Raw genomic sequence first — 23,850 nt, forward strand, 5'->3', positions numbered from 1 at the left:
TGGAAGGACATACTCTGCCATATGTTATATCCATCAGCAGCGTCCTTCTTCAGAATATGCGGTGTACTGGACTCAGCAGGTCAAAGATATTAACAAAGCTGAACAAGGGACTCAGGTATAGGATTCCATTAGCTGTCTGAGGACAGAGGATTTGTTCAAGAGGTCTTATCTGTTGTCTACAACAGTGGTTTTCAAACTTTTTTCTGGTGACCCAGTTGAAGAAAATTGTTGATGCCTGCGACCCAACGGAGCTGGGGATGAGGGGTTTGGGGTGTGGGAGGGGCTCAGGGCTGGGGCAGAGGGTTGGGTTGAGGGCTGTGGGGTGGGGCTGGGAATGAGGGGTTCAGGATGTGGGAGGGGGCTCTGGGCTGGGGACGGTGGTTGGGGTATGGGAGGGGGTCTGGGGTGGGGCTGGGATGAGGAGTTTGGGGTGCAGGAAGGGGCTCCAGGTTAAGGGGGGATCAGGGATGGGGCAGGGGATTGGGGCATGGGGTTGGGAGCTTACCTCGGGCAGCTCCCGGTCAGTGGCACAGCGGGGCCCCGTGTCCCCCCGCCAGGAGCTGGACCTGCTGCTGGCCGCTTCTGGGGCGCAGTGCGGTGTCAGAACAGGTAGGGACTAACCTGCCTTAGCCGGGCAGCACTGCCTATAGGACTTTTAACGGCCCGGTCGGTGGTGCTGACCAGAGCTGCCGTGACCCAGTACTGGGTCGTGACCCGCAGTTTGAAAACCACTGGTCTACAAGATACTGTCCAGTTTTAATGTGCAATGAGTAGTCTGTTTCTAGTGCTAGCAGTGATTGCTGATGTGTTGCTGTGAAAAGTGCCTCTATATAACATTAATCTTGAGGGTATAAAGATTTCTTGAGGGATGACCAGAGTCATGAGATAATTGTCTCAAAATCAGATAACACACAGTAACACTCTTAAAAATTACCTGTAAGGGAGGGTGGGGAAATGGTGTTTTACACTCATGTTTTTATTGATTTATTTTTGGTTTATTTATGGTGTAGCACCAATGGCCTGAAAAATTAGTACACCTTTTTTTCTTCTTCTTGGAAAAGTCAGGAATATAAAGTCTCAAGTTCCTTTGTTTTGCTAGCTGTCTCCTTGAAGAATGAAAGAAGTGAAATGTGATCTTTCTCAGTCCTGAATCTAAGACAGGGGTTCTCACAACAAATTTTTTGGTGGCCTCAGAGTGTGGCCACCAATTCTTGCTGGTGGCCGCACTGACACTTTTTCCTAAAATACTTTATTAGCATTGGGAAAAACAAATAAATATGCATATATACACATCCAGATCATTGTAATTTATTTATGTAGGGTTTTTTTTGCGGACTCAATAATAAAAATAATGCTGTGAAAAGTGATATTTGTATGTTTGTTAATATCACTTTTCACAGCAAATCTGGCAAGTTACGACCTGGATGGAGGAGTCGAGGGAAAGGCAGCGGGGGCCAGGGAGGATGGATGGAGGGGTGGAGGGTGAGACAGCAAAGGCCGGAGATGTGGGTCGGCACCTGGGGCTGGGAGTTGGCGCCCTGGGCCAGCACCCACTGGATCCCAGGGTCAGCATCCACATTTGCATGGCTGAGGCCGGGGATCACCACCCACTACCATGCAGCCAGGGGTTGGAACCCAGAGCCAGCACCTGCTGCTGTGCGGCCGGGGCCAGGGGTTGGCACCCAGAGTTGGCACTTGGGGTATATGCCCACTGCTGCACAGCTGGGGCTAGGAGTCAATGTCCTGGGCCAGCACCTGCCAGAGCCTGCTGCTGCGCAACCGAGACTGGAGGTCGGCGTCCAGGGCCAGCACCTGCCAGAGCCTGGGGTTGGTGCCTGTTGCTGTGTGACCAGGGCTGGGAATCTGCATCTGGGGCTGGGGATCGGTGCCTATGGCCAGCACCTGCCGGAACCCAGTGTCGATATCCAGGAGCAGTGCCCGGGGTCAGCGGCCAGGGCTGGGGGTCGGAGCACGCAGTGGGGGGTTGGCTGATGCCAGGGTTTGGGACTGGCGCTTGGGGGCTGTGCCTGCTGTTGCACGGCCAGGGCTAAGGGCATCCAGAGCCACCACCCACCAGAGCCCACAGCCAGCACCGGAGATCTGCACCCAGGGCGGGCCGGCAGCCGCTGGAGCTCAGGGTCAGCGCCTGGGACCGGCACCTGGGGTCAGTGACTAGGGCTGGGAGTCAGAGCGCACGGACAGGGGTCAGTGCCTGGGGCCAGCCACCGCTGGCGGGATTGGGGGTCGGCGCCACGCAGCCAGAGCCAGGGATTGGAGCCCACTGCCACGCGGCCTGGGGCTGGAGTCTGAAGCCCCATGGCTGGAGGCCTAGTCTGCTCTGTGCAGATGCAGGTAGGTAGTACTGATGCTGATGTCACATTTTCAAGGTTTCCAGGTTTACTCTGCAACCATAGGCGTTAGAGACTTGAGGTGTAATCCTGGCCCCATTGAAATCAGTGGCAAAACTCTCATTGGCTTCAATGAGACTAGGATTTCCTGCTTATTTTTTAAAATAACTGCTCAGTTTCTGGAGAACAAGGTGGCAGCCTTTAAAAAAAAAAGGCAAAGTCATCTGAAACAATGTGACCCAGCCCAATTTGACCCCTGAATCCACAGAATGGTTAATATCACCCCAAGCCTGCCCCATGCATGGAACTCTTGAGTCTGTAACTAGAGCTGTGACACTTCTTTATGGTTGGGGCAGATCTAGAGGCATGATCTTGTCCCAGGATGTATAAATGCATATTTATTACAAGGAATCAGGGTTTGTTAAACATTTATTTAGAATGAATACAGAATAATAGTAAGTGTGCTCTATGTTTTTTTCTTTTTCCCCAGGATAGTTTGTTAGTTGAAATGGAGGAGTTAAAAGCCCAGCTGCAAAGGATTCAGAATAATGAGGAAAAACAAGCCCAGATGACCAAAATGAAGCAAAGCAAGTTGGTTCTTGAAATGGAAGAGTTAAAGTCCCAACTTGAAAAAACAAAGGAGCGGGAAAGGCAAAAAGTATCAGTTTTAGAAAATGAGAAGGTGCTTATGAAAGGAAGTGTGTTTGCACTGAATTTGTAAAGGCTGCACTGCATGTTAACACACTGGAGTTTACTTGTCAGTGTCTTTGATAATAGAGTGTGGCAATATTGGATTGGTAAACAAAAAGCGGCTTGTTGCTTCTTTTTTAGTGGAATACATAAGCAAGGGGTAGGGTTGCCAGGTGTCCGGTTTTTGACCAGAAAACTGGGTCGAAAAGGGACTCTGGCAGCTCCATCAGCACCGCTGATTGGGCCGTTAAAAGTCTGGTCAACAGTGCTGCAGGTCTAAGGCAGACTAGTCCCTACCTCTCCTGGCACCATGCTGTGCCCTGGAAGTAGCCAGCAGGTCTGGCTCCTAGGCAGGGTGGCCACAGGGCTCTTTTTTTTTTTTTTTTTTTAAATGGAGATACCCCATCTCCTAGAACTGGAAGGGACCTTGAAAGGTCATTGAGTCCAGCCCCCTGCCTTCAGTAGCAAGACCAAGTACTTATTTTGCCCCAGATCCCCAAGTGGCCCCCTCAAGGATTGAACTCACAACCCTGGGTTTAGCAGGCCAGTGCTCAAACCACTGAGCTATCCCTCCCCCCCAGCTCTGTGTGCTGGCTGCTTCCAGGTGCAGCGTGGTAGCAGAACAGGCAGGGACCCTGCCTTAGCCCCGCTGCGCCGCTGCCCAGGAGCTGCCCGAGGTAAGCCCGTGCCCCAACCCTGAACCTCCTCCCCAAACCCGGAGCCTCCTCCTGCACCACAAACGCCTGATCCCCAGCTCCATCCCAGAGCCCGCACCCCCAGCCCAGAGCTCTCACCCCTCCCACACCTCAACCCCCTGCCTCAACCCACAGCCCTCTCCCACATTCTGAATCCTTTGGCCCCACCTCCACCCTCCTGCACCCTAAACCTCCCAGCCCCACCCCAGAGCCCACACCCCCAGCTGGAACCCTCACCCCCTCCCATACCCCAACTCCCTGCCCCAGCCCGGAGCCCCCTCACACACCCTGAACCCCTCATTTCTGGCCCCACCCCAGAGCCCACACCCCCATTTAGAGCCCTCCCTCCGTCCCTTCCACACCCCCTGCCCCAGCCCAGTGAAAGTGAGTGAGGGTGGGGGAGAGCGAGCCACCGAGGGAGGGGGAATGTAGTGAGAAGGGGTGGGGCTTCAGGGAAGGGGCGGGGCCAGGGTGTTCGGTTTTGTGCAATGAGAAAGTTGGCAACCCTAGTAAGGGGCCAATCTTGCGTCACTGAAATCTGTTTGTTCTTCCACTGACTTCTGTGATTTGGGATCAGGCCCAAACAGGGAGCTAGCCTGCGATATTGCACAGTAGCTTTCAGGAAGATGGCTATTTACTATTTTTTCAGCTAAGACCAGCTTTGAGGGTTCCTGTTATGGCAGAAGAATGTAGTCAGGGTACAGTCTTTCTTATTCACTATATAGTTAACACGATCACTGGGTTGTTTTCAGTAACTGAGGTTGCATTTGCTTTAAAACTCTGACATGATATACACAATTTAGTGCCTTGCTACTGTGCACCATCCAAAATACTTACAGATTGTACCCAAAGTGAAGTATAAACTCCCAGTGTAAACATCTGAAGAGGCAGTTAAGTTATTGATACATATTAACACCTTTATTAATTATTATTATTATTATCAGCAGCAGCACAGTGCCTAGGAGTCCTAGTCATGGACCAGGACCCCAATGTGCTAGGAGCTGTACAAACACAGAAGGAAAAGATGGTCGTTGCCCCAAAAGCTCGCAATCTAAATATAAGACAAGATACAACAGATGGATACGGACAGATGGGGAGGGCAAGTAAACAATGAGACAGTACTGGTCAGCATGAGAGGCAACAGTCTCAGCACACCAGCAGCCTAACCCCTGTAAAGTTTTTTGTAGGTATCATAGCAAAGAGAGTTTTAAGGAAGTTTTTGCAAGAGTATAATGTGTTAGTTCTGTGGATGTTTATGGGGAGCTCCTCCCAAGCGTGAGGAGCAGCATGGGAGAAAGCACAAAGGAATCTGAAAATTTAACAAGGGAGTGATGAAAGGTCAATCATGGGCTAGTTAGAGGCAGGAGTCAACATTTCAGTACTGAATGGGAGATGACAGGGTAGGGTGGGGATTGGCTGTGAAGGGCCTTGAAAATGAAGACAGCTAGCTTACGTTTGATTCTATAGAGAAGAGGGAGCCAATGAAAGGATGCAAAGGGATGACATGGTAAAGCAATGCACTAGGAAAGGGATCTTTGCAGCAGCATTCTGAATGGACATGAGTGGGGCAAGATTATCAGAGAAAAGGATGTTGCAGTAATTAAGATGCAACATGATGAGAGGCTGGGTGAAAGTTTTAGCTGTGTGGATGGACAGGAAAAATCATATTTTAGAGATGTTATCCAGAAAAAATCTGCAAGACTAAGACATAGCCTGAATGTGAGGTGCTAGAGAGAGGTCTGTGACAAAGATGACACCCAGGTTACAGGCCCGAGTGACAGGCAGGATGATGGTATTGTCCACAGTAATCAAGAAAGGAGGTAGCAGGGAGAGTTTTGGAAGGGGCGATTAAGAGCTCTGTTTTAGCCATGTTGAGCTTGAGCAGACATCCACAAGGAGACGTCAGATAGGCAGAGATTTTAGTTTGGACACAAGGAGATGGGTCTGGGGTAGAGAGGTAGATCTGTGAGTAGTCAGCATGGAGTGGTAGTTGAACTTGTGTTTGCAAATGAGATTACCCAGAGATAAGGTGTAGAGCAGTGATACTCAGGTCTCAGTGGTTCAGGAGACAAATTAGCGATCAACATTACCCAAAAGAGCCACAGTTGTGTGAATTCGTTGTTTTATTTACTATAGTACTATATATTCAATAGCTCATGCAAGGAAACATGTGATCATAGTAAAAGCATCCTGATTGGTTAATAATTTAGTGCAAGTTAATAATTTAATTGGTTAGTAACATAGTAAAAGCATCCTGCTTGGTTAGTAACTTAGATTGGTTAATAGTTAAATCACACTGTGCTTTAATATCATGTGCTGCAAAGAGCCGCGGGAGATACATTAAAGAGCGATTTGCAGCTCGCAATCCTCAGTCTGAGGACTACTGATGTAGACAGGGAAGAGAATGTGGCAAAGAACAGAGCCTTTGGAACCACCACTGTGGGGCGGATGAGGATATTCAGAAGGACTAGTTGAAGGAGCAGTTAGAGAGGTAAGAGGAGGCCTAGGAGAGGACAAAGTCATGAAAGCCAAGGGAGGACAAGATTTCAAGAGCATGGTCGATTGAGTTGAAGGCAGCTGACAAGTCAAGGCAGATGAGATGGTGTTCTGGTTCTGAGATATGACTAAGAGGAGGTCATTAGGGACTTTGGCAAGAGCAGTTTCAGTGGAACACAGGGGTGGAAGCCAGATAGGAGAGTGTCCAGGACAGAATTGGAGGAGAGGAACTCCAGACAGTGATTGTAAATAACATGTTCAGGGAGCTTAGAGGTGTAAGGGAGATGGGGCAGTAGCTGGAGAGGCAAGTGGGATGTATTGAGTTTTTTTTAGGATGGGAGAGACTAAAGTATGTTTGTTTTTTGAGAGGAGGGAGCCAGAGAAGAGCGAGAGTTTAAGGAGAAAAGTAAGGGAGGGGATGAGAGTGGGCACAGGGGAGATCAGGAGATGGGATGGGGGTCACTGGGGCAAGTGGAGTTGTGAGAGCAGAAGAGAAATTTCTGTGTATCTGACCTTCACAATCCCCCCTGACTCTTAGAGATCCCAGATCAGAACACCACTCCCTGTGATCAAGGTGAGTTGACTGTTAATCCCACTGGACCTGTCAAAGCCATTTGTTATATTAGGCTCACATCCTGAGAATTGCTGATCACTTGCAACTCCCCTGGAAGTTAACAGTAAGGCTTTAATTGAGTTCAGTGGGAGTATGCCCAAGGAGTACAATCAAGCTCTCAATGAGTTGCTGCACCCAAGGAGCTAATCATCCATCTGCAGCACTCCCTGCTTTTGTCAACCTGCGAACGAAGAAAGACATCTAGTAGGCCTGAACTACGTTGGGCCCATACATTTGTTAAGCATTTTAATTTTTTTTCTACACTTAATTTGTAACATGAGAAACATTATAAAATGTTGTTGGAAGACTGAATGAAGTGACCTTCAATTGTGAGGGCTTAGTTTATTTGTACTAATGTATTTAAATGCTAAGGATCTCAGCAGAATTCTTCTGTAGTTAGGTGGCTCGGAATCTATATTTAGTGAGCCAAACTGCAGTTATTCTTGTGAAATCAGTGGAGTAATGCCAGACTTACAATGGAAAAAAAGCACAATTGGCCCTGGTATGTTTACATGAGATTTTCCTGACCTCTAATGCACATTGAGGTATGGCCAAAGTGAACCATTGTTGCAGTAATGAAAAAATGTCTGGATAAAAATCACTTATTTCCTTTGGGAAGCGAAAAAGGAAGATCTATTCTTAATTCTTACTGTATTTTCCTTATTTTACTCTTTCTATTCCATTCTGCTGGAGTTTAGCATTTTGTGTATATTGCCAGTTTCATTTAGAATGTTCTCTGAGAGATCACAAAAGAATGGGGACTTTCTACAGCACAATACAAAGGATAAAATCCACACGAGTAATCTGAAAGGAAGTTCTAAAGAAAATGACTATGCCATTGTTCCAATCATGCAGAGTGATTGTTTCCTTGCATACAAATTCTGACATGTAGACTATACAGTTGAAAGGAATAAATGTAGAAAATCACCTCTCTCGCTGAAAATTTTGTACCTGTTATAGTTACCAGAAACCCCTCTGATGATTATAGTTAAAAGAAGTCAGTGAAAGTATATTTTTCTCTGTTTTGTCTTTTTATTTCCTGTACCTGACATCACTTTGTGTATAGTCTGTTACCCTGTATAGTCAGTTAGGCCCCTGTCAGACTCATATGGACAGACCCTTGCGCCTGCAGAAAACCGTATTGACGTCAATGTGCATGGATCTCATTGTAGGATCAGGTCCTTAGTCATTTTTTTTCCTTGCTAAAAAGATCTTTATAAAGATAACAGTGGAACAGAACCACTCTCCTCTTCCTCTTTTTTTGAAGGTTGTTTTTTTAAAAAATGTTGCCTTAAGACACTGCAGAAACTGGATATTTCCAATTTAAAAAAAAAATCCCAGGGGACAGTGTTTCTTTAAATGTAGTATTCAAAGACAAAACCAAACAAATCCACTTTAGAGTGAATGATTGTGTAAAGGCCTACAGTATCTTTCTTAGGTATTTCACAAGAACCTATAGCAAGGTCTACGCTAAAAAGTTAGGTCTACCCAGCTACTTCTGAGCAATGTAGTTAAGCCAGCCTAACTCCCGCTGTAGACAGCACTATGATTATGGAAGAATTCTTCTGTCAGCCTAGCTACCGCTGCTTGGGGCGATGGATTAACTACAGTGATAGGAGAACCCCTCCCATTGTTGCAGTGTCTACACTGAAGTGCTGTAGCAGTTTAAGTGTTGGCATAGCCTATTGCAGTATTTAAGTTCCCTTTCCTGCAAAATGTAGACCTGCCGTGAGGTGCTAAGGACCCTCCATTCCCTTTGACGTCCATGTGACTTAAGGTTGGTCAACTCCTTACAGAGACCTCCCAGGCTAAGGCCTTAGGTCCTCTCTTCAAATCTAACCTACACAGGTGGTGACCAAGGGCAGTTAGTATCAGATGGCTGTTCAGTGGCTCATGTGAAATGAGTTTGGTGATCTCAGTCTAGTTCCCAGTGGTCATGTGGCCCCTAAATGGCCCCCTTCTTGGCTGGCTACGAGAAGTAGAGGATTGATGGGCCGGCAGGAAGTAAACTAGACTTGCAGAAAAATGGAAAATAAAATTGTGTGGAATTTTTTGTTGTTGAAATTTCAAAATGTTTTAGTGGGGAGGCTGAACTACTTCCTCACTCCTGGAGTTGGTCCCTCCAAGGTTGAGGTGTCTTGGCAGGCCAGTGTAGGGAAGCTTATTCTCCTGTTGCCTGTGCTGTACCTGTTCTGGGAATGGAGATTTCAGGGCTCCCAGGGATGTCAATTCAACCTCTTTCATGTACTCTAAGGGTAGGATTTTCAAACTCACCTAAGAGAGATAGGCACCAAACTTCCAGTGAGAGCCCATGGGAACTGGGTACACAACTCCCTTAGGTGCTTTTGAAAAATCCTTCCCTAAATTTAATAAGAAAACAGTGTATTATTGATAGCAGACAGCTTTGTTTGTTTCAAACAAACTATATCCCCCAAATATATAAGTATATATGAACAACAAACTCTCTACCACAAAGTTGTGATTATTCTTTGAATTATTTTACAGGATGCCTATCTGAGGGAAATAGCAGAAATGAAAACTTGCATTGAGAAGGTAAAGTATGAAAATGAATCTCTTCTAAATGAGAGGATTAGAAATATAACATTACTAGTGAAAGTGTAAAGGAAATTCATTATTTTTCTGTGCAACCCATGTATGCCTCTTAACATCTCTAAATATTCCTTCGATTATACATTGGTTTTTTTTAGAAATTTGTTGTAAAAAGAAAAATAATAATCAAATCAGGAGAATTGAAAATTATTTGCTTCTTCCAAGGGAAGTTAAGAATTCAGGCTAAAACACTTACAAAATGAAGTCTACTTTTGGACCCAATGCAGCAGCACCTTTCAAAAGCCACTGGAAATCTTTCCATTGACTTCAAGAGGAGTTAGATTGGGCCCTTAGTGCGTTTTGGAAAACTGAGTCCTGTATCTTCACTGAATAAAATGGAGGGATTCTCCATTTGAGATTAATTACCGTGTAGTGTCACTTCGTTTATTTATGGTGATGTTCTTCATTTCTATAGCTCCTTTCATAGACTTTAGACTCATAGACTCATAGACTTTAAGGTCAGAAGGGACCATTATGATCATCTGGTCTGACCCCCTGCATGCTGCAGGCCACAAAACCCTTCCCTGGACTCTGCCGTTGAAGTCCCCAATCCTGTGTTTTAGTGACTTCAATCGGCAGAGACCCTCCTGCTAGCGATCCCTGCCCCATGCTGTGGAGGAAGGTGAAAAACCTCCAGAGGCTCAGCCAATTTACCCTGGAGGAAAATTCCTTCCCGACCCCAAATATGGCGATCAGTAAGACCCCGAGCATGTAGGCAAGAGTCTCTAGTCTGACCCCTGTTGGCCATTATACTATTTACGTACCATTGCTTGGTTTTCCTTGGCTACTATGTTTTACCATTAAACCATTCCCTCCATAAACTTATCTAACTTAATCTTAAAACCAGACAGGTCCGTCGCCCCCACCGTTTCCCTCGGAAGGCCGTTCCAATATTTCACCCCTCTGACGGTCAGAAACCTTTGTCTAATTTCAAGCCTGAACTTCCCCACGGCCAGTTTATATCCATTCGTTCTCGTGTCCACATTAGTACTAAGCTGGAATAGTTCCTCTCCCTCCCTTGTATTTATCCCTCTGATGTATTTAAAGATAGCAATCATATCCCCCCTCAGCCTTCGCTTTGTCAGACTAAACAACCCAAGCTCCTCATCTGAATTACTCAAAGCACTTTGCAAACAGTTGAAACTTTTATCATGCTTGTGGCATGGCCCTGAGTTAGAGATGGTGTGGAGAGGCTCTGCCCCAGCAAGAGTCCTGGGTGGGATTATGCCTACCGCTGCTCTACTATCTTGAAGTGGGTACAGCATCCAGCCAGCTTTGCTGAGTGGTGTACAGTGGGAAGGGTGAGGCTAAAGTCCACCCCCTCAATCCTGTTTGTTGAGGCTAATCCAAGCCATAGCACTAGCATCTCACAGGCCTTGTGTTCTCTGAAAGCAAGAATGCCATGGTGCGCAGCCTCTGGACTGGGGCAGCAAGTGAGAGGCCCCTTTCACCCTCTCCCCTACTTTGTCCTCCCTTGCAGGGGCTGGCCACAATCTTTCTCTAACTAATCTAGTGTGACAACAGAGGGGTAAAGTATCACTTCATCCATCAGTGAAATGCAGCCACCTCTGAGGTGGAACACAGTAGCTGTCTAATAGGTCACAGCAACACTGCACAGCAGCTTGGAAGAGAACATGAATTCTTCTGTCCTGAGTTGAAACCACAAGGGGGAGTTTGGGCAGGACACTGGCCTTTAACACCCCTGCTCTTAGAAAAAATGTTGTGGGATCTTGTATGACCACAATGATTTAGTATCTCGAGCTGCAGAATAGACCCCTAAACCGTCTTTGGGCATTGATTCAGCGGGAACAGTAGCACCTACTGACTCACTAGCACCAGGGTTTTCTTTAGTATTGTCCCATCCAAGTATTGAAAGTATTGGAAGGTAGTTATATTTAGCACTGATTTAGTGCTTTCACTCTTTTCAAGTACAAACATTAACCTACCTCTCTGCCATGTTGTGAGAATAAGTATTAACCTACCTGCCTCCGTTTTGTCATCTGTACAGTTGCGCTAAGTGACTTTCTAAGGATATACAACAGGGGTCAGAGCTGAGCTTAGAACTTCGGAGTTCCTGGCTTTCAACTGAGAGTCCAAACGGGCCCACACTGTCTTGCTGTAAAGTGGAAGTGTTGGCTAAAACTCAGCTGTCTTTTGTGGGAGGGGATTTTTGTGGTATCCTTATCAGGTCCTGAAAGCTACCCCTGTTTTTCCTTTTATGGGGCAGTCCTAAGTGGGACAGAGCACCTTTTGTCTTGAGAAGGGCTGCACGTCTACTGACATGAACGGGAATTGAGGACTCTCAGCACCTTGCTGTATTGGGCCTTATACACATGCACATTAGCTCAAGCTTACTGCACCATCTTAACCTCTCTATGTGAGAAGGATTGGATGAGAATCCCTTTAGATCTGATCACTTCTGTTTCTTAATTGGGCAGAGGAGTCACTGAATGATGCAAGGTTTCAGAGCGGTAGCTGTGTTAGTCTAATCAGCAAAAAGAATGAGGAGTACTTGTGGCACCTTAGAGACTAACAAATTTATTTGAGCATAAGCTTTCGTGGGCTAAAACCTACTTCATTGGATGCATGCAGTGGAAAATACAGTAGGAAGATATATATACACAGAAAAAATGGGTGTTGCCATACTAACTATAATGAGGGAAGTCAGTTAAGGTGGGCTATCATCAGCAGGAGAAAAAAAACCTTTGTAGTGATAATCAGGATGGCCCATTTCCAACAGTTGACAAGAAGGTGTGAGTAACAGTAGGGGAAAAAAAACAGTCACTTTCTCAGCCACAAGGGCCTGAGCGCAAAGCCTTTATAAGCACCCAAGCCAGAGTTGATAGGCTCAAACCAGCAATCAACCCCTTCTCTTCTAAATAGCAATGAAGAATCCCGCACACAGATACCATGCTGATGCATGCAGTAAAAATGCCTAGACAGAATGGACGGAACCAGGCCCATGGTTCTCCTCTCATTCTTTTTCAATTAGAAAGGTTGCTGAAATCATTGTTGGTTTCCACAGCAACACAGCCGGAGAGCCAGGTATAGAGTGGCCACAGCATTATCTTCTTCAGACATCTAGTTCCAGCTTCCAAAAAAGTTTAGTGCATCTTTTGTTCTAGTAAACAAAGAGGAAAGCTTTTTGTATTTTATGCATATCTGTGCTGAGAATGAGCCGGTATAACTTCATCATCAGTGCACAAAACTCTTGTTTGATATAAACAACTTGTTTTAAAAATCCTCTGCTGAAATGTGTGAATAAAGTAATTTTGCAGGATTATAATACATTTCTCATTTCTCTCTGGGCAAGTAAGAACCACATGACAATCTTGTATAGTGAAATGACTCTGTGTGATACACATAGTCTTGTCAGGTCCCCTGATGATGCTTTAATCTTGGACATTGGATCTTGTTGTGATTAAAGTGAACAGATGAGTTAATAGATTTTTCTAAAATGTTTCCATCCCTTTCCCTCTGGAAGTGCACAAGCTTTACCTTATTTCTCTGGGATTGGTGTGTTTTAAGAGCCAGCTATTAATTTATTGCAGTTTATATTAATCATCGTGTAAGTTTCCCCTCACATTTCTCTGCTTCTTTGACCCTTAAAATTTCCTTAGGGTTATTGTTTGCTTCTGATAAAGTATTCTCTCTTTCTATTAGACTTGTTCCGCATAGGGCTGTTGTAGTATTGTCCAGAATATTAAGATGTCTGGTATGATAGATTGCACTGAAAGCTCTGTGTAGTGCATTTGGTTCCTGCTTAGTCTAATTTGGCCTGTGCTCATGCCAGTGACACTTCTCCTAACTCATCCACATAGTATAGCTTGACGGCCACCTCTTCTTTCTTGGGTATAACAGCAGACAGTCAACCACTAGTACTCTCACCATTCAAGTCAGCATTGGAGAAGTATTATAAGGACAACAGTGCTTCTAAAATTGTTTAAAACAGGTCACCCACCCTCTCCTTTTTGGAATTATGAGAGGGAGAAGTCTTTCTGGATTGGAACTGGCAGAAGAGGAGTTCATTTTTGAGCGCTGGCTTATGTCTATTCCACATTAGGAATTCCATGTTAGCCGCGTGCACTGTTGCCAGAGATTTTTCCCTCAGTGGGATCAGTTGGGCCCGCTCTAGCGCCCTCTGGTGCTGCGCATTTATGCACCAGTATAAGGGCACCACGAGCTCCACACCCTCTTGGTTCTTTCTTATCACCTGTGACAGTTGCTGGAACGTCTCCTCTTGCTTTGGCAAGGCAATTATCAGTGGTTTCTGTTTCATAGTTTAGTCTATAGTTTAGTTTTAGTGTATATATTGTAAATACTTTTAGTGTAGATAGTTAGTACCTTCTCCTCTTATTGTCAAGGGGTTCCCTTCGTCTCTGGGCTTCAAGCCTTGTGCCTCCTGTGGCAAGCCTATGCTCGTGAGTGACCCACACTCCAGTTGTCTGAAGTGTCTGGGAGAATCTCACGTGAAAGACGGCTGCCAAATTTGTTGGGGCTTTAAACTCACACAGAGAAGGGCAGAGAGATCAGACTGAAGGCTGTCCTAAAGGAAGCTGCTCTTCGACTGTCTTCGAAACCAAGCCTCTCGGATTCAGCACTGAGCACTTTGGCCTCGGTGCAAAGCGCTCCACTGACATTGCGCACATCCCAGCACCGCTCTCCATCCCTGGTGCCGAGGAAGATGCACAAAAAGCAGTGCACTGACAGAGGGCGCTCGCTAATGCCAAAGAAAGGCAAGCCAGGGGAAGACAGTGGAGTGCGACCCATGTTGGGCCACTCCTCCACCCCTGGTCCCATGGCGGCACCATCAACTCAGCTGGGATCATTGAGTCTGGTGTGGGCCAATCCACCGATGTTGGGAATTCATCATGGTGCCAGCGGAATTGCAGTGCCTTCAACCCCAGAGGCCTTTGCAGCAGCCAGAGACTTGTTGTCGCTCCTGGTCCTGCCAACCCTATTAGGTCAGCCACCAGCTTTGTCGTTCTTGAGCAGGAAAGAGCCCGGTGCTCTGAGCTCCTTCCCAGCACTGGGCCCACCAGCTCCTTCTGAGAGGTACCGCTTCCCCACGGATGCCTAGGGAGGATTCTTCATCTGAGTCCAACGCGGAGCCCTCCATTCACACTAAGGGCCACCGTTACCCGTCTTACATGTCGCCGGACCTTGATGCGGGTCCCCCTGCTGGTATCTGGCCAGGAGAGTGGCCTATGCAGTGGCTATTCTGGAACCCTTGCGGTTTTCCCCCAGTACCAGGTCTACCCTCCCACTATTCATACTTGGTTGCTTCTGAGAGGCGGGCTCCTGCACTGCACCCCGACTCCAGTACTGACCCTGGTACTGATTTACAGGACATGGCCCCTATGGAGATTATTGAGGCTGAAGAAGAGGAAGAAGCTCCTCCTCCAGTACAGGCCTCTTCCTCCTCCTCCCCTGACAAGGCCGTCTCAGGGCCAAACATCTCGCTTCCCCAAGATGACTTTAGAGCTCATCAAGAGCTTCTAAAGCAGAAAGGTGCTTCCAAATCGGAGGCTTGAGATTGAGGAGCTCAAGGAATCATCCCACAGCCTCGTTGACATTATGGCTGCAGCAGCTCCATGTAAAGTGACCTTCCCCATTAATGAGGTGGTAATGGGTCCGCTCAGAGCCCTGTAGCAGACCCCATCTTCTCTACCTCCCACTTCAAAGCGGGCAGAGAAGAAATATTGTGTGCCAGCCAGTGGGTATGAGTATCTGTACTCTCACCCCCCTCCAGGTCCCTCATTTTATCGATGGCTAATGAAAAGGACAGACAGGGCCAGTCGAGCGCTACCCCCAAACATAAGGACGCAAAGAAGCTTGATCTGTTTGGGAGGAAAGTTTATTTGACAGGTGGTCTACAACTACGTATCTCAAACCAACAAGCATTACTGGGGAGATACAACTACAATTTGTGGGACTCTTTGTCCAAATTTAAGGACTCCAGGCCCCAAGACTTAAGGCAGGAATTCTCAGCCCTATTAGAAGAGGGAAAGAATGTTGCCAGAGCTTCTCTCCAAGAGGCATCGGATGCAGCAGACATGACAGCCAGGACAATGGCCTCCACTGCCACCATGAGATGATGCTTTTGGCTGCAGTCCTTGGGACTCCCTCAGGAGGTCCAGCAGTCTATTCAGGGCCTCCCTTTCAAAGACTGCTTACTATTTTCTGAGCAGATGGATATGAGACTACATGGCCTGAAGGACTCAAGGGCTACCCTCTGGTCCCTGGACCTCTATGCTCCATCTGCTTCTAGGAAGCATGTCAGGCCCCAACAGCTGCCACGCTTCTCGGCTCTGCCTCCGAGACAGGACCCCTATAAGGGAAAAGGGAGAGGTTACAAGTGCCATCAACTACTTCCATCCACCTTAACCTCCTAGCCAGGGTCACATAGTAGGTACTCTGGTGGGCTAAAGCAGGTCTTTTGAAGGTGCGCCTGAGGGCACTATACCAGTTCCTGCTTCAGATGCTGCCTCCCCTTTATTTTTGGACCGACTGTCTCACTTTAGCCTGTCATGCTCCCGCATAACATTGGACTGCTAGGTGCTAAATACTGTGGCAATCGGTTATGCCTTGCAATTCTCATCCACTCCTCCCTCCCACCCCATCCCTGTTCCTCTTCAGGGACCCTTCTCACGAGCAGCTCCTTGTCCAGAAGGTGCAGACCCTCCTACGGATAGCATCTTGTTTTGCTTGCACCTCCTCTCCCTTCTCTTACCTTCCCTTCTCTGCCTGGATCTAAAATCAATTTCTTCTCCTTCCTGTATTTGTTGATGTAGCAGGATTGACTCATCTAGATTGTTTTCCTCTCAAACGTTGGTTGCTAGGTATCTAAAACAATGGAAAAAAACAGGGAAAAATAGAAAAACAATGAATTCAGGTCAGGCTGTTCACATCACAGAATGAAGTGCTAGAATGAAAAGGTGTATGTCAGTCAAATATCAAGAAGAAAACAATAATTTAGTACTGCTATGGACAGTGTAACAGATGGCAAATAATATTTACAGAAAAGTAGCTTATTGCTAACTCGTGCAAGGACATGAGAAAAAAGTTCCAGGTTTTCATTGTACCTACATGCTGTCTACAAGTGCTCAGAAGTGAATATGATGTCCCTAAAACCTAGGGTGACCAGATAGCAAGTGTGAAAAATTGGGATGGGGGTGGGGGGTAATAGGCACCTAATTAAGACAAAACTCCAAAGATCAGGACTGCCCCTATAAAGTCAGGACATCTGGTCACCCTACTAAAACCACTCCAGAGCATTAATACCAACTGGTACTCACCAGCTAGCATAGGCCTGAAGGAATAGCCACCATCATTCAAATACTGCTATTTGTATAATTTGCATAGTGCTGTTGATGAACACTGTTCTTAAGGTCTGGTCTACACTGGGGGGATCGATCTAAGATACGCAACTTCAGCTACGAGAATAGCGTAGCTGAAGTCGACGTATCTTAGATTGAATTAAAATTACTTACTTTGCATCCTCATGCCGCGCCGCAGCTCCCCTGTTGACTACTTGCTGTCTCTTTAAAGTGTGTTTTGACTTTGAAAAGGGTGGCTGTAAAAATGGCCTTGTGGGGCTCCAGGTTTATTGTCACTCAATGTGCAGTATCATGTTTGCTAAGTTTACATGGGAAAAGATGTTTATTCTAACTGCCAGCCCTGCAAACTCAATCTGGGATCAGAAAGCCAAGCTGGGTTCTTTCTGGCCCATCCATCACCAATAAAGAATCTGCAGTCAGAATTTAGTTAACAGTTCTGCTATTCATCATTAGCATTTATTACTTGTACCATGCCCAAAGATGCACTGGGAGCCTCAGGAAACAAACATCCCTTTACCAAAGAGAACACAACCTAGAATTTAGGTGTGATACAAGTGAGGGAATGTGCATTTACACTTCTTGGGGAGCAAGTTTTTTGGTTAATTTTATTTTATTTGTCTCAAGTCAGTTTTTAAGGTGAATTTGAATGAGATGACCAGAAGAGTTCAGCTCACACTGCTAGACCTGTGCTTACTCTACAGTAGGAACAGGAGTAAAAAGTAGTTGACATATGTGTCAGTGAAGTCAGTAGAATACACATGGGGAGCAGAGCCAATGAGACAATTTTGACAGTCTCTTTTCATGGAGAACTGCACTATACACACTATTTATTGCCCCACCAATGCTAGCATGTGTTACTGACTGTACACATTTTATAACTAGCCCTAGCACTGTTGGTGGATAATGGTGTTTGCAGGCAGTGTAACATTATAATACAACATCTAATAGGGTTTCTGATGTTTCATTTTCACATTATTCTACATGTTATTTGTGAAGCTTGGTGTACAGAACCCTGCTGTCTTCAGAGATAACTGAGCTCATTACATTTTTGCTTTTGATGGGTTTTTCTGTCTTGCATTAATACATTAACACCTCTGTTTCTATAGATGGGCACAGAGAACAGTTCACTTATGGAGAAAATGAAAGCCTTGGAGAATAGGTCTTCCTGCTGTTGTTTGGCTTCAGTGGTTCATGGCAATGCAGAAGTACTAACAATTTCTCACCACAGCACATTTGGTGTTGATGCAGGTATGTCAAATCTTTAAAAACATCCTGTTTTCAGAAAGAAGTACAGGTGCTGGGCTAAATCTGCTCTATTTGCTTGACCCAGAGAAATTTCTCTGATAACACATGATTTGTGATGTCACATGAAATTGCCAGCTTCTCAAACAAGGGGCATAAACTTTTTATTGAGTTGTGAGCTAAAAAGCTTACTCTTGTTTTAACATTTGGTTAAAGTAAGATGAGTATAGTATAAATAAAGATTAGGGTTACAGACTACCTATGGTTATTGCTATTGCTGAATTTAAAGGGAAACTAGAGGTAGCTTTGAGTCAGTAAGAGTCTGACCCAATTTCACTGAAGTTAATGGGAGTCCTTCCATTCAGCTGAATGGGAGTTGGATCAGATCATGAGTGCTTACTTGGGTTAAGGGTGCACACAAGGTAAAGGCTTAGCTATTAAGTAAGTCCTATTAGGAAAGTCCAAGTAATCTCAGAAATCATTCCAGTTCCATGAGCGAGAAAAGGTAGAAGGCAGAAAATACTGGTGTTGAACCATTGGCCGCAGGACTGGTGTGAAGCTGAAGGGTTTCATTTTGTGGAACAGTGGGCCACATTCCAGGGTAGAAAGGGGGCTGTGCAAATGGGACGGCCGGCATCTCACGGGTAGGTAGGGCTAATCATCTCAGTTGAAGCCTGATGAACGGGGAAGGTGCTAAGGAGGCAAATGCAGGAGAAAGGCAAATTTTGTAGGTTGTGAACAAATTGAACTGAGGTGACACAGAATGTAAAGAGAAGAGTTTTTTTCAGTTCTATATAAACCAATGCTAAGAGTCTTGGTAATAAGCAAGAGGAAATATAATTTCTCACATGATGAGGAGAAATTTGATATAACTAGCATTACTAAAACAAGGGGAGACAATTTGCATGATTGCAATATTATAATCACTGGTTACAATCTGTTTAGGAAGGATAGAGTGGATAAAAGATGTGTGGGGCGTGGCACTCTTCATTAAAGATGCCAATACCTGTTTTAGAGAAACCTATCAATAACTCAGAATCACAGGATCTTGAGTGCACATAAATCAATATGCTAACTAACCAAGCCCAGAACAGGGTCTGCTAGAGGTCTGTTATAGACGATTAAAATAATCAAGAGAACAGGATGAGTTACTCCTTAAGCACCTGTCTGGAATGCATGTAAAGAAATTGTGTTCTTCTTCTAGTGATTGTACATGTGCATTTTCCTTCTGTGGTACCCGTCGGGGCAGTTTGAGTGCCCTCTGGTGCTGTGCACTCATAGACCTGGTATAAAGCACCCAGCCAACCCCGCACTTCCTTCTTACCACCCGTGACAGTCACTGGAACAGCTATCCTTGCTTTGGCAAGCTCTCTCTTTCGTATATTTGGACATAGTTAGTTAGTTGTAAATAGTTTTAGTGTACATTTGTAACTTACTGAGTTAGCTGAGTTTTTGTCCATTCCCTGGTACCGAGGCATGCCTTGGTCACTGGGCTTCAAGCCCTGCGCCTTCCGCAACAAGGCTATGCCTCTAAGTGACCTGAATTCAAGCTGTCTGAAGTGCCTGGGAGAAGCTCACGTGGGAGACCGCTGCCAGATCTGCAGAGACTTTAAGCCTTGTACGAAGAAGGACCAGGAGGCCAGGCTGAAGTTTTTGCTCATGGAGGCAGCACTGAGACCTCCATCTGAGCCAGGCCAGTCTGATTCGGCACAGAGTGCCTCGGCTTCAATAAGGCGTGCTCCTCCTATCATACCAGAGTTCTGGCACTGTTCACCGTCCCCAGTGCCTAGGAAAAGGCACAGGAAGCAGTCGGCCAAGAAGGGACGGTTGTCGGCACTGAAGATGGCCAGCCATGGGGATCAGAGTAGAGTGCAACCTAAGTCAGGGCACTCCTCTGCCTCGGTACTGCAGAAGTCGGCACCATTGACTCCGGCACCTTTGCAAGCACCATCAAGTCCAGTACCGGATGAGTCTACATCTGCATTACAGTATTGGTACCAACACTATCTCAGTGCCAACCATGCTGGTGGCGTTTGCTGCAGCCAGAGACCTATCACTTTTGGTACCAGTATCACTGGCAGTACAAGGGACAGTGGTATCGGTGCTGATGGTCAGGAGGGAACCCCTTTGTTTCTGATCATTGTTCAATGCCAGGCCCTTTGGTACTGTCAAAAGGAAAACCGGCTATGCTGGCCTCGAAGCTGGTGGGAACTGCACCTCCATGGTCACCAGATAGACTTGTCTTCTGAGTCAGAGTTCAAATCTTACTCCTCTCTTTTGAGGAGTCGTCCCTGCTACTCCCCCAGACGCTTCTACCTGTCCATGGGCCCAGGCACAGGGGTGCCATCAGGTACATGGTCAGGTCGTCACTGGGGACCTGTGCTGGTCCAGTGGCCCTTTCGGAATCCATGGGGTTTCCCCCCAGTTTCTGGAACTAACTCTAGGTGCTCCTATTTGGTGGCCTTGGAGCAAAGGGCACCGCTGTCTCATGGGGCTGCAACCAGTCCAGACTCCAGTACTAAGCCTGGCACAGAACTACAGGAGCCAGCTCAACGGATCCTGCCAAGACATAACGAGAGGAAGAGTGTCCATAAACGGTGCTGGCCTCCTCCTCTGCCCCTGACGAGGCTGTTTCAGAAGCAGGCGTGTCACATCCCCGGGATGACTATAAGGCACACACAGAGTTGTTGAAAAGGGTGGCTTTAAATCTAGGCATACAAGTGGAGGTAGTGAAAGAATCTTCCCACAGCCTAGTTGACATTTTAGCCACTGCGGGCCCTTCAAGAGTGGTCCCGCCTCTCAATGTGGCCATTATGGACCCTGTTAAAGCCGTATGGCAGACCGCTGCATCCCCCCACCCATCAAAAAGGACTTAACGAAAGTACTTTGTTCATGCACAGGTTTACATTGGCATTGGTATAACTGGCAGCAGATACCATCCCTGGTGGTATCTGCTGCCAAAGAAAGAGAAAGGCAGGGCCGTCAGGATGCAACCCCAAAAGTAAAGGACTCCAATAAATTGGATTTGTTTGGTAGAAAATTTTATCTTACTAGGGGGGTTGCAGCTCAGGATTGCAAACCAGTAGGCGCTGCTGGCCAGATAGGAGTTCAGCATGTGGGACTTCATGCAGAAGTTCAAGGGACTTGCTCGCACACGAGGCCAGGCAAGAATTCTCCTCGCTGGTGGATCAGGGAAAATGAGTAGCGAGGGCCTCATTGCAAGCTGCTTTGAATGTGGCTGACTCAGCAGCCAGGCCCACGACTTTGGCAGTGGCCATGCGCAGGCGTTCATGGCTTCAGTCCTCAGGTCTCCCGCCGAAAGTCCAGCAAACCCTTCAGGACCTGCCTTTTGAGGGAGCTTTGCTCTTTTCAGAACAAACTCATGTGACCTTAAGTCACTTGGTTTGTACCCACCAGCAACTTCAATAAAGCACTACAGGCCCCAACAGCCTGACCAGTACTCTGCCCTGCCTGTCCATCAGGATATACAGAGAAAAAGAAGCCAGGGTTTTAGATGTAGGGCACCCTCTCCTTTCTACTGTGACTTTGATATCTGCCCCACCCAGATATCCAGGGGGTTCTAAGCAGGCATTTTGATATGACACTTGAGGACGCCATACCAGGTCCCATGATGTCAGACCATTTCTCCTTTGTTTACAAACCGCCTTTCCCACTTCCTCAGTGCATGGTCCCATATCACCACAGACCGTTGGATGTTGAGCATGGTGGAAGTGGGATACCCTCTCCAGTTTATTTCCACTTCTTCTCACCCTCCCTCTCCATACCTATTCAGGAAGCCCTCTCACGAAAAACTTCTGGTCCAAAAGGTTCAATCTCTTCTTCGGGTGGGAGCCGTGGAAGAGGTTACGCAGAATTTAAGAGGGAAGGAGTTCTACTCCCGTTATTTCTTAATCCCAAAAGTCAGGGAGGTCTCAGACCAATTCTACACCTGTGCCACCTCAACAGCTATCTCAAGAAAATAAATGTCCACATGGTCACCAGTTATGGAAGGTTGGTAACCCTTTTTAATGGAGGACTTCAAGTTGGGAGACATGCTGGAGATCCCATTTAGACAGTAGTAAAACATCATTAGAGTGTCTAAAAATTATAGATTATAATTTTCTAATACCAAAGGTATTGCACCCAACTCAAGGGTAACTATTTTAGACTTCATTTTGATTAATTCATATTTATCACTAGACTAGAAGTTGGTTGAACTGTAAAAAAATATAATTAGGTTATCTCTGTGATAAAATTTTGAATTTTAATATTTTGAGTTATTAATTCATCAGTGTTTAAATGCATTCCTGTTAAATTCATTCAAACTTTGTAAGCAGTCATAACCACTTGGTTTTACTTTCTATAATTTCTCATCTTTACATTCTATATAAATAAAACAAATAAATGTATAGTATTTTTGAGCCTGTAATTTAGCTAAGCAATTAAATTCAGTTAATCCCTGAGAAATCTGCTGTGGGTACTTAATTCGTTAAAACTCCTTATGTAATGTGTGTATTATGTATCTATGCTAATGTCTAAAGCCTGTTAGATTGGCCCTCTGTGAGGGATGTGTGATAGGTTGGACCCCTTGGGAAGCCACCTGATTTGATGAGATACTACTGGGTCTACCTGTTCTGCCAGCATGGGCCCCCTTTAACCTGTCTTGCTGAGTCAGGCTCTTAAAACCTCCTCTAACACCCACACAGGCAGGGCCACACCCAGCTGCAGATCTGCTCTGGGAAAACTCAGTTTAAGGGACTTGCTCCAGCACTCAGATGTCTACCTCCCTTGGAGTACAGATCCAAAGATACATTATGAAATTCGCCCCTTCCCTCAATGTGGACAGAGGTGTGCACACTTCTCCCCCGCCCCCCATTAGAAATGACAGAAACTGAGTTTAATAATAAACAAAACAAATTTAGTAACTATAAAAGGCAGATTTTAAGTGATAAAATAGGTAACAAACAGAACAAAGCAGATTACTAAGCAAATGAAATCAAACACGCAAACTAAGCTAGTTTCACTAAAGAAATTGGTTACAACTAGTATTTCTCACCCTAGATATTGTTGCAGGCAGTTGGCAAAGTTTCTGTAGTTCAGAGTTCCAGTTATATTCCTTTTCAGACTGGACCCGTCTCAGTCTGGACTCCCCCTTGCTGTCCTTTTTGCAGTCTTTCTTCTTGAGCAGACAGGTCAAGGAAAGGAGGAGTCCTGTTTGCCTTCTTCCCCACTCTTAAATAGGAGTTACATAAGGCAGGAATCCTTTGTTTCCCAAACTTGACCCCCCTTCCCTTACAGTAGAACGTTACAAGAAGTCCCAGGTAATGTTGTAGTATCAGGTGACAAGACGACCTGACCCTGTAGTATCACAGCGTCCATGAGTCAGCACAGTATGGAGTGTCCACAGGAAGGCCAAGCTTTTCACAGTTCATTGTCCTTGCTGATGGGCCATCTGCCCTGTCTGGCTTTTCCATTGTTGTGCCTGAAGTGTTAGCAGTGGGCGTCACCCAAAATAGCACAGTTGAAATACAGATACATAGTCAATATTCCTAACTTTGAATACAGAAATGATACAGGCATACAAATTGGATAATTACATTCAGTAAATCATAACCTTCCCAATGATATCTCACATGAGTCATCTTGCATAAAGTATATCTCAGTTATGTTATATTCATATCATAAGAATATTTTCATAAGAATATGGAATGACACGTCACAGGATGCATTAACAGTTCTCCAGCTAGGTATTTACATAGCCCATTAACTGCCATATCTAAGTGTCTCTCAAGTATTAGTTCTTAGAATGGCAAGAT

The 23,850-nt window shown here is 45.8% G+C and overlaps 1 protein-coding gene across 4 annotated transcripts in view; it reads left to right on the plus strand.

Moving 5' to 3' along the window:
- LOC101952880 (uncharacterized) overlaps positions 1 to 23,850 on the plus strand; it is an 85,406-nt gene that overhangs the window by 55,762 nt on the left and 5,794 nt on the right. For all 4 annotated transcript variants that reach the window (XR_010599945.1, XM_065589662.1, XM_042857211.2 and 1 more), the window contains 3 exons: positions 2,839 to 3,030; positions 9,348 to 9,395; positions 17,899 to 18,040. Coding sequence is in view for 3 of the 4 variants with exons in the window: in XM_065589662.1 (XP_065445734.1) it covers positions 2,839 to 3,030; positions 9,348 to 9,395; positions 17,899 to 18,040 (382 nt within the window). In the remaining variant the exon portion in view is untranslated. The remainder of the gene's footprint in view (positions 1 to 2,838; positions 3,031 to 9,347; positions 9,396 to 17,898; positions 18,041 to 23,850) is intronic.

The sequence above is a fragment of the Chrysemys picta genome, chromosome 3, assembly GCF_011386835.1.
Source record: "Chrysemys picta bellii isolate R12L10 chromosome 3, ASM1138683v2, whole genome shotgun sequence".
NCBI lineage: Eukaryota > Metazoa > Chordata > Testudines > Emydidae > Chrysemys > Chrysemys picta.